Source organism: Bactrocera tryoni, chromosome 4 (genome assembly GCF_016617805.1).
Source record: "Bactrocera tryoni isolate S06 chromosome 4, CSIRO_BtryS06_freeze2, whole genome shotgun sequence".
Classification (NCBI taxonomy): Eukaryota; Metazoa; Arthropoda; class Insecta; order Diptera; family Tephritidae; genus Bactrocera; species Bactrocera tryoni.
The window spans coordinates 50,681,673-50,693,460 of record NC_052502.1 but is presented as its reverse complement, the minus strand read 5'-3'; the positions used below and the strand labels follow the sequence as shown (position 1 = coordinate 50,693,460).

The following is an 11,788-nucleotide window of genomic DNA, read 5'->3' as shown; positions in this document are numbered from 1 at the left end:
ATCACAGATTCTTGGGGAGAAAAAAGAGGGTGCGAAATATCAGATCGATATCGCAAAAACTGAGGGACTAATGCGAATATATGTATGTGAACGGACCGACAATCGGACATGGCTGAATCGACTCAGCTCGCTATGCTGATCCTTTATATATACAAGGTGCGTTCCAAAGTAAACAGGACTTAAAAAAAAAAACAGAAGAAATGGTTTTTTCGGCAAACTCAATTTATTTTATTCAAAATAGTCTCCTTCTGTTGCCGAACGAGTGGTTTAGCTCGTTAGCCGGTGTGGTTGCCAGTATGCCGGTGTAAGCCTTTTGAATGGCCTCTACGTCTACGAGCACGTCGAACATTCGGTCAAAATGTGATAAATCGATGTTTTGGAGATGTTCGATTCCATTTCTATGAATTTCAATGATGATTTCGCCTGATTTTTGATGAATTCTGGTGATCACGGACTTTGTTTGGCCTACATGTTGATCGTCATTTATGTCCTCACGACCACTTTGAAAACATTGAAACCATCGAGCACTATGCTACGGGATATGCAATCACCGCCATAAACTTGTTTCATCAATTGAAGCATTTCGGTAAAAGTTTTACCAATTTTAAAACAAAATTTAATGTTGGCTCTTTGTTCGAAGCTCATTTTCGCATCGATAACACAAACTACTGTCACTTAAAACGCAGTAACTTCACTTCCAATCGATGAAATGTCATGAAATCACTCACTGGGCAATCGATAAAGATAGCAGATTCCAACGCATTAGTCGATATATAGATTGTGACAGCAGGGGGCGCTAGATTCAAAAAGTCCTGTTTTCTTTGGAACGCACCTTATATATGATACAAAAATAAAAACATAATCTTACCGTGCGATTCTGTACTGTGATACAGTCACAAGTGATATAGTCTATAAATTTGAGATTTTAAGTTAAAGACAATTTTTGTGACTTGAGACGATTTTGCTTTCTGTAAGTGACAGTCACAAAATCTACTACATTTTTTTCAATACCCTTCCAATTGGAGAACCCTAAAGTGTACTTTAGTCTATTGCTTTTTAGGTATTTACAAATATCCTCGATATATGAACATTACAAAATCACCTTAATCTCACCCCACAATCCAAATATATAATTTTTTCGAACATGAATTTTTGAATTTTCGTGAAAGTAGTAAACAATTATTTATCTTTCGTTAACTGAAAAAATATTTATTTATCAATAAACATATTTATTTTTTTTAAGTAGATCTACAAACGTAAAATAGAGAACATATTATTTTCTTTAGGAAAGGAAATAGGATTAGTATATAGTGAAAGTTTAAGATGACTTGTTGCGGGGAAGTTGATACTAGTAAGGGATTCAAACCGAGTTACAATGTGAAGGCTTTAACAGAGAAGTTCTATGCACGTCATGACACGCTCAATGAAGATCCAAAAATTGTGCTAAGTTACAAACATTACTGTGAGGAAATAGAAAAGCGGCAGAAGTACACGGCGCGCACCTTTTATCTCACGCCGCGGACAGAAAATCAAGTATACGGTTGGTTACACCATTTGGCATTCAAATACGATCCTGGCTACGAACAGATGCTTTTTCATCGTGCGCGACAATCGGATCCAGATATTAAAATACAAAATGCAATAAATTTAGCAGTTTTGCGTGGCCTGAGGCGTTAGTGATATATATATATTATATAGCTACATATATATAAATATATATCAAGTGTGTATGTATGTATAACTACATTTATAGAAGTGTGAAATACAATTTTATGTATACGTTTGATGTGTAAAGAATGGAAATCCGTTACGGATTGATACCAATTGGATTCAAAATTATGGATATAATAGACAGTAGTAATTAGACGTAATTAAACCGAAATCATGAATTAAGAATAATTTGTTTTTATTCCTTAATTAACCACAGGTTCCGTGTGCTTAGTGAAACCCGATTTCAGAATAATCAGAACAGAGTCTCTCTTCAACCTTTATACTTAAGTTGAATTTATCATTTGATTGAATTTGTAGTAAGAAACTCCTACTTTCAAATTCCTATAGATAGGTTTCTACTTAAAAATAATTATATTATTGCCCATTTGGGAAGCCCGAATAACATAATTTTTTTTATATAGTCGGGCAATTATCTCTCAGCAAAACTATTAGCTGACGAAAAATGTTTATGAATGGACGAAACTATTATTTGATATTTAAATAAAATGATTATGTCTTAAGAAGAATTTAAAAAAATCAGGCAATACTTGGGCGGTCGAACAATTTTTAAAAAGTTGTGGATTTATTTCACAACATAGTCTCCTTTAAACGCGGTACATTTGGCCCAACGATACTGAAAGTCCATAAACAATCTGAAATATAAATATGTTCGAAAGGTCTCTAAAGGAAGGGGCCACACTTGGAGAGACAGCGGCAGCCCTAAGTCTAATGCGACCAATTTGACAGTGCCGATGGCGAAGCTATGAGCACGGAAATGACGAAAAAGCACTTTTCGGCCTAAGATTGAACCAAAAGTTCGGAAAAGTATAGTCCTGTGATCCATAAGCTGTTCTCCGACTAATTGATGAAGATCACCTATTCCGAATACCAGGATTGAATTACTTTTCCAAAAGAAAAATCAGTTTTCGTCTTCTTTGGAAGAGGCTCGCCGTGGGATGACCAAAGTTTGGACTATTCCTTGACCCTCTGTGTTAACCTGTGGATACCAAATAATGCAGAAACTCCTTTGGAATGGGTTTAAAAAGTATTAGACATTGATGTGAAATCGTCTCATGGTTGCGCTTGTTTTCTGAAGTAAGCAAACATGGTACCACATCTCTCTCATGTCTAATATTTGATGCCGAATATGACCCACGTGATCTTTTGAGTATTCTTCTCTCTTCGATATATTACGCAACTGCAGTCGGAGATCTATAAATGCGACAAACTGTTGCCACATTATCTTCCGTGATATTCGTTTTCGGGACACCTGTGTTTCATCACAACAACGCCAGTCACACTTATCAACAGTGACTTACCAGAAGCTTCGGTAGCTTGATTGGGCGCATCTTATACATCTATTTTCTTGCCATCATACGATTACTTTTTGGTCCTGTTTATGGCGAATAATATTTTGGAGAAAAAATAGATTGCGAGAATCGATGGTCATGATTGTTTGTTAATAGAGACGGGTGTTTCTATTAGAGTGGATTCATGAAAAGCCCTTCAAATAGTAATAAGTTATCAAACTTTATGGAGCAAATTTGAACTAAATCGAAACATTCTCGAAATATTTAAAATAAAAACATCAATTTGTGGGATTATAGGTGAGATGTTTAATGTGAAGGTGAGTTGTAGTTCAAGATTTGACAACACTAGTGTTGCAATCTGGCAACTCACACTGTTATCGTAAAGTTTGACATTTTGGATCGCGTGCGTACTCAGAACGTTTTGAGTATTTGTGTTTTTTACAGTAGCTTTAAATACTCTTTTCGACCAAAAAATGGAATTATATCGCGAACATTTTCGTGCCATTATATTTTAAAACTAATATTAACGATTTAATACGATAGTGATGTCGTAACAAAAGGTAAATCATGGATTTACGCATATGAGTGCGAAAGTAAACAGCTATCGACGTAGAACAGTAAATGGTACACAACCATTTCTTTGCCATTTGTCATTCAAGAAATCAACCGCCGAAGTCGGATCACTCCTCCCCACTACAATGTTAGCTCTCACAAATCGACTGACACAACTGCATTTTTGGGCACTCAAAACATCGATTCGATAAGGCATGTTCCGTATAGTCCTAACTTGGCACTAAATGAATTCTTTTTAATCATATATGAATAAAAAAAACTAAGAAATCAACGTTTTGAAGAAGAGGTGGTTGAGTCTAAATAGGGTATATTAAGTTTGCTACAAAGTTTGTGACACCCAAAAGAAAACGTTGAATATCCTATAAAGTATATATGTCGGGAAATAACGACGTGATGCTAAAATGAAATATTGTACTCAAATTTGGTCAAAATGGGATCTGTTCTTTTTTAGTTATACAGATAATTTTATGCCATTGTTAGTATGCATGAACAAAATGTCGGCCAAATGGCTACCAGGGCTCCGTTTGCATACATCCAAAAAATTGCGATGACCCACTGCCGAATTTCGGCCGGATAGGGACAATTTCGTATATTGCGAAACCATTTAACCAGAAATGAGTTTCATCTAGGACGACAATATTTTGCACGAACATCTCTTACACTAGCCACCGAAGAAGGTGAATTTTAATAGGAAGTTTGTTGAAAAAATATCGTGAATATTGTATTTCTTTATTGTTTATTTATTGATGAATATCTATTTTTCCCTACAAAGTAATCACCCCCAAATATTATGCATCTCTTCCATCGTTTTTTGCAATTCTCAACGCACTATAGAAAGTAATATTTTATGATTTTGTTTAGCTCCTCCTTCAATGCAGTTTTTGTCTCCTCACTGGTAACGTAGCGTCCGCCAGGTCAAGGAAATACGCTGGCTGTGGTATCATTAATGTGTTGTTTTTGGCCAAATAATCGCGCATAAGCAGTGATACGTGAGCTGTGGCGATTTGAATTATTCTACAACTCCGGATGTTTCAGGCGAATTACCTAGCGCAAATTGCGCATAAGCTCCAGGTAATATTCTTTATTGACCGTATGATCTTTTGGCAAGAACTCATGATCCACGACGCCTCTGTAACCGAAGAAAATTGTTAGAAAAACCTTTATATTCGACTTAGCGTGACGGGCTGTTTTCGGTCATGGCTCAAACGGTAGCTAACATTGGGAGGATTGAGTTGTGGTTTCCACGTCATAACTACCATACAAACCCTTAATTCGTCACCCTCTGGAGTAGACTGAGTCCAGAATCACCCGAGATATGTCAAAGCGACGCGGTTTTTTGTCGAAAAAAAAAAACATTAACGTGTACAAGGAAAGCAGCTGTCAAAAACTAACTTAACATTCAAAATGGCCGACCTTGTCAGCATAAGTAAGGGCTATGAGTAATCAAAAATCAAATGCCCATAGCCCGCGAAAATTTAAAATTCACGAAATTTTTTGTATAAACCTCGTAACCTTGGATAATAACCAAGGTAAGATGAAATAGTGAAGCTTACTAAACACACTGAAAACATTTTACACAAATCCAGAGACAAGCTCGTCCGCCATGATTGGTAAACGCTGTATAAATTACCAGCGTGACGAGCTGAGTTGAGTTAGTCCGTTTTTTTTACGATATCGATCTAAAATTTGCACATGTCGTTTTTCCTCAAAAGGCTGCTCGTGCCATACTAACTTAACGATCAAAAGGCAGTTGATGTTTGGAAAACTCTTTATTTGTTATGGATATTCGTATTTTTTCTTTTTTTTTCTGTATTATACACTTTTACTTAGAATCTTTCTTATTACTAAAATGACATCCATTGTTGACTATTATCTACCAGTTATCGGTGCAGGCACTTCTTATATTCACTAGACACGCTGTGGCTATAATGAAATGTTATATCAAACAACATAGTTCTATAAATTCATCTGTTAATGAATACTGGCCCAATATCGTGATTTTTTACCTCTTTTTATAGCCAAAAATCTCCTCCAATATACACCAGGTATATACATATGTACATACGATTGTACCCTTTTGAGCGAGATTGCGCTATATTAAACACATAAATATGAGAAATATTATTAAATGAAATGCCACTTGCAAGCCGAGTTGTACAAAGGATTGAAGGTCTGTTAAATTTTCATTACGCGCTGCAGTAAAAATACATTTATTTCACCCATAAACTCGCGCAACTTTGTAGTAGCCATCGATGGCTATGACTTTACACACACTTAAATTTTTTCTGAAATAATTCAATTTGTACAACCATAAGAGCAATGAATTATTGCCACTGTAGTGCATATTCGTCAATTTCATAATAAAACAACGGATTAATATTGGAAATTACTGAATATGCGAATACAAACTATACAAATATAAATACGCGTATTTTTAGAGTGTATACCCTGTAGGAAACGGAACCTTTAACTGTGGCGTATCAAATATTTAGCAAACACGTAGCTGATTCCTACTGGGTGTCTTCTAAATTACCTTCACAAACCTATATGTGCGCAAACTGTTTAAGCGAATGACTCAGACAAACAGTTATGTGCATACAAATGCACATATTAATAGCACAAAACAGTTTTTTCTCTCAATAATACTGTTTTGCTGCACTTTGATCCATTTTGCTGGCAGCATTCACCGCAATATCCGACATGGAACAATCAGGTAAATTTCATTATAACACAAAAATCGCTTTTCGTTACTGCTTTATTGGTTATTAATCCAACAATCAATGCTGTCTGTTGTTTTTGTTGTAACTGTTACTGTTTGTTGTTAGTGCAAGTGCCACTGACAGACGTGTTGCATTGAAATCGCTGAAATCTCGCTGCATTTGCATTGCGAGTCTTTTTCCTAGAATATTTCCCAGCAATTGTTGACTCGTATTTTGCATTGGTATTGGTGTGTATTTATATGTATGTATTGTAGGTGCATGTGTCTGCGTGCTTTTAAATTAATTTGCATGAGTTGGTATTTTGGACTGCTGCGAATTCTGCTCACTGCTCAGTTTTTATTTTATTTTTTACATTTTTCATTCGAAAACAGAAAACAGCTCAACTCGAAATTATAATGCCCTTCATCGGTGCAATTCATATGTCATTAAAGCTATATCATCTTTATTCAATGTTGAGCGGTCTCTTTGTGTGGCAGATATATGCTATATGGGTACGGTCTGAACAATTTTTTCGGAAATTATAGCGTTGTCATGGAAGATCACTTTTGCTAAATTTCTTGAAGATATCTTGTGAAATATAAAAGCTCTTCATAGAATAACTTGATTTTGATCGACCAATTGGTAAGGCAGCTATACCATCTAGAAGCCCGATATCGACCAGGTTTTGACAATTGGGTAGCTTCTCAGGAAGATAAAAACACATAAAAACAAAATTTCAGATCGATATCTTAAAAACTGAATGATTAGTTTGTGTGTATAGAGACGAACAGATGGACATGATTACATCGACTCAGCACGCCTCGCTGATCATTTATATTATCGATATCGATACATACATAAACTTTATAGGATATCAAACGTTTCCTTTTAGGTATTACAAACATCGTGGCAAACTTAGTACACCCTGTTCAGAGTATAAAAAGATGGCGGTGGCAACATCAAAACGGTAACCTTCATAAGAACAAATAAATATTGCTTTTGAGTGCCTTGATGGAATTGTTTCAGTGTTGCCATTACAAGTTATATAGTTCAATTATTAAATATTTTTATCCATTAATTTATTTAATGTATTAATAATGAATTGATAATTATTTATTACACTCACATGCATTTATCTACCTCGTAACCGCGAAATTGAAATACAAGACTCCTGCCGTCACTTTGGGGTCATTTACTGTAACAGTTGGCAACCTGTAAAAAAATTAATTAATTTTTATTTAATGGAAAATCAATTTTTTATGGCTAGAGACTAATTTCTGTCAATTCGTATCTCGTATTAATATTAAAAAAGAAAAAACGTTAACTTCGGCTGCACCGAAGCTAAGATACCCTTCACAGGTGTATTTCTTTTAGTAACTATGTGGCCAGTTTGTAGGGAAGCTATATGCTAAAATAATCCGATCTGAACAATTTTTTCGGAGATAATGTTATTACCTTAAGCAGTAATCAATGACAAATTTCGTGAAGATACCACGTCAAATGCGAAAGTTTTCCATACAAGCCCGTGATTCCGATCGTTCAGTTTGTATGGCAGCTTTATGCTATAGTAAGCCGATCTGAACAATTTCTTCGAAGATTACATAATTATCTTAGAAAATAACCTTTGCCAACTTTTGTGAAGATACATTGTCAACTTGATTCCGATCTTTCCGTTTGTATGGCAACTATATGTTATAGTGGTCCGAAATCGGCCGTTCCGACAAATGAGCAGCTTCTTGAAGAGAAAATGACGTTTACAAAATTTCAAAACGATATCTTAAAAACTGAGGGACTAGTTCGTATATATACGGACGTACGGACGGACGGACGGACGGACAGACGGACGGACAGACAGACGGACATGGCTAAATCGACTCAGCTCAACATACTGATCATTTATATATATACTTTATAGGGTGTTACAAACTTCGTGACAAACTTAACCTCTTCAATAAGGTATGCAATCGATTCAAAAACCCTCTTAACTGTCTTGTGCTAAATATGTAAAATAGGTGTATAAGTTTGTCCTACCCCATATTTCCAATACATATGTATATATACGATCCTCAGATCGAATATTGAAATTTATACCAGCCAGGGGTATTCCGTATAATCGAAAATCCGGATAATCGATTTCAAAGCAAATCATACAATATTTAAATTATAATAACGATGTATTATGTAATAAGTTTTACAAGCGTAGTTTAGATAATATGTACGATATATAAAAGCTATAACGATCAATAATGTAATACATAATGCCTATGTAATTTAAAATTTTGGTTGGAAATACTTTGTTATTGGCCTTTGACGTAAAGAATCACATCGTTTCATTGCGGCCAAGTCCCTGATGCCTTTCAGTTGTAACAACTGTATGGGATCCGATACATCCTGTCTTTCAAACCACTTAAAAGCAATATCAAGAGCTTCAAAAGCTTCTGCGTGAGATAATAATAATAAAGTTTCAGTCTCTTCTTCATCTTCTCTCTCATTATTTATTATCGGACGCGCAAATAAACTTGTCGGAACATGTATCATTGCGCCGTCAAAACATTTTTAAATTGACAATTAGAGCCGAGACGAATAAGTCCGGATAATCGGATATTCGGATAATCGATATTCGGATAATCGGGATATCTATAAATAATAATCTATAAAATTATTTTAAAATTTTTTAATTATTTAAGACACTTTAAACACGCTTTTCTCGAAACTGCCTTTTTCAAAATAATACCCACTATTTTTCAGATTTTACTGACCGATTTAACTGAAATTTTAAGAGATTCTTCTCAATGTCTGGAACTAACCATATTCCCAAATTACAATTTTAACTATTTTTAAAACACCCCACTTCATCAGCTGCTAGTTTTCAAAAATTGTTAATAAATTACTATTAAAACATGTATGGTAAAAAAAGAAAGGATGGACTAATTTCAGGTGTAACCGAACATTTCATTATCTTGTGTCTTGCAAAGATCAAAGTCAGAGAAGAACCTGATGGTTACAAGTTACATGGGGTCTAGGGCAAGTTTTACCAGAATTTATCCAGTTTAGGGATAAACATACACATTTATTAGAAAAACACGCTCCCTTAATTTTATTAAAATAACTCTCATTCGAAAATCTTTCAATTAGGTATAGGGGGACTAAAGAAATTATTGATCCTATTCAACCCATTTTTGACATACACGCATACTATTACAACATTTTTTTTTCATTTTTCTATAATATATCTCACAGATTTACCGACATCTTCGATAAAAAGTTCGCAATTGGAACTTTGATCCACATATGCGGTTTCTTTGGACGTAAATAGTTTTGGTTCGAATTGGAAAATTTTGGGTAATAATGTGGTCTAATTCAAACATACTACTCGAAAAAAGTTTTATCCCAATACATTCATTGCTGATTGAATTGCAATCTGGAAAGTGAAAGAAATAGATGGATTTTAAAATTTGGTTGTATGAGAAGTAGGAGTGGTTGAAGTCCGGTTTCGTTTATTTTACCACTGGAAAATAGGAATATCAGGTCAACATGATACACCTTTGAGCAAGTTCTGATATTTTTATGTCTTTTCATCGAAATGTGGAAAGTCACGCCTACCATCCATTTTTTACCCCGGCTCCTATAAAGTCCTTTTGTTTCATCCCAGGTGTAGTATGGAATTTAATACCCCCGTCATATTTATTTATTAATTTATCGCGTTTTAGTGGATTTAAACTGAACCGTTATAGTGGGAGTGAACGGGTATATCACAGATTTCATCCATTTTTACAGTGTTGGTTGGGGTAATTAAGTGATTTGTTCTGAGCGATTCTGGATATTGTACCTTAAGTTGTTTAGGAGATATGTATTTAAAACCTCTTAGAGGGACAGCCCACAGCCATTTTTTTACTTTTTAGCCTACATTTAGTTATAGAACTTGTAGATTTTCGTTTAAAGGCGTTTTTTCACCCATCTACGAACTTATCCTCACATGTATGCCAAGGATTAAGCGTACCAAGTTTCATTGATATCTTAATTTTTTATCAAGTTACAGCTAGCTCAGACGGACGGACGGACAGACGCACAAACAGACAGTCACTCGGATGTCAACTCATCTCGATCTCCCGATCATTTATATACACACAGTCAAACAACCGTTGGAAGACCAAACTATTATACTCTTTAAGTAGCAACATGTGGCAAGATAATACAAAAAGTAAAAAATCACCTTTCTCATATTAGAGGATTGATCAGTCAAGTCATGCTGTCTCGAATTACCCGCAAATTATGACCAAGAGTAAAGGTAAGTGTACCAATATGTTCATAATGGTCTACTTTCAATAAGCAGGTCAATCAGATGTCTTATCTTTATATACTATATTCAATTTCATTCTTCTAGCTTTAACATATTTGTAGGCAATGTGGAACAAAAACGTTTAGTTTTTTCCACACAGGTGTATAGGTTAGCTGTTTTTTAATGGGTTAAATAAATGCCTTACATAATCTCCCTGAATTTCAGCCTGTGTTAAACATAAACAATTTCAGTCACGGTTGATACAAACAATGATGATAAAGCAGTTCAAAAGATGATCACACACCATTTGTGGGCAAATATGATTGAATGAATTCACATTATAACTTTATTACAAACACCGAGTGGACAATAAGCCATTCAAGCCAAAGTGAAGCGGCAAAAGCATTAATCAACTTGAATACAACAGAGCGCCAGCATGGATGTACGGGTATGATACCTGTATTAAATGATATTGCCAGCATACAAATTGCAAAATTAAAGTATCATCATCGCTAATCATATTGTCATTATCACAATAGCCATCCGTTGCTTTTGTAATTACTGGCGCACTCAGTGCTGCCAACCACGCTAAAAGGCGTATATTTCACTTCTGGTCATTTTGTAATTTACAATTGAAATGTTTGACTGGTCATTGATTATTTCACACTTACAAAATAGTTTGCCAAGCAGTGTGTGCCTAGAGGTGCGGTCGTTAAAATTTTACAATATTTGTCTGTATATTTTAAAGCAGCTAAGAGCTGGTAATCTTTTCAAAAAGATTTCCTTACACAAGTGTGAACATTTCCTGGTTCCGCTAGGTCATGCGTATTTTAAGTAAATGAACATTATCTACTTTAAAGAGTTATTGCTTACCTAGTGTGTTTACATGTCTGAGTACTTAACAGGTACTTTAATACAAATTATTATATAATCTGAGTTTTTAACATTCTTAGACATATACAAAAAAACATTATTGAGCTCGGTTTCATATTCTCTTAAAAAAATATGTTTCGGGGAATAGTTTTTCATTACTTAATACCAAAATGAAGGTCACACAGATAAGATGAGGTTTTGAAAAATTGGAGCTATCTAAGCAAAACTTTGTGAAAATATTAATGTATTTAAGTGGAAGTCGTAATTTAATATTGAATATAAAAATCGGACTATGGACGTGGCTCATCCACTTTTATCATGAAAATTTCAACCGAACACTCTTT

At 34.7% G+C, this 11,788-nt stretch overlaps 1 protein-coding gene across 1 annotated transcript; it reads left to right on the top strand.

Annotated features, from left to right (window-relative positions):
* Window positions 1–1,255: 1,255 nt before the first annotated feature.
* Window positions 1,256–1,677, top strand: LOC120776115. Its single transcript, XM_040106616.1, has one exon. It carries the CDS (start codon window positions 1,324–1,326, stop codon window positions 1,675–1,677), a length of 354 nt encoding a protein of 117 aa, XP_039962550.1. The 5' UTR covers window positions 1,256–1,323.
* The last annotated feature ends 10,111 nt before the right edge of the window (window positions 1,678–11,788 follow it).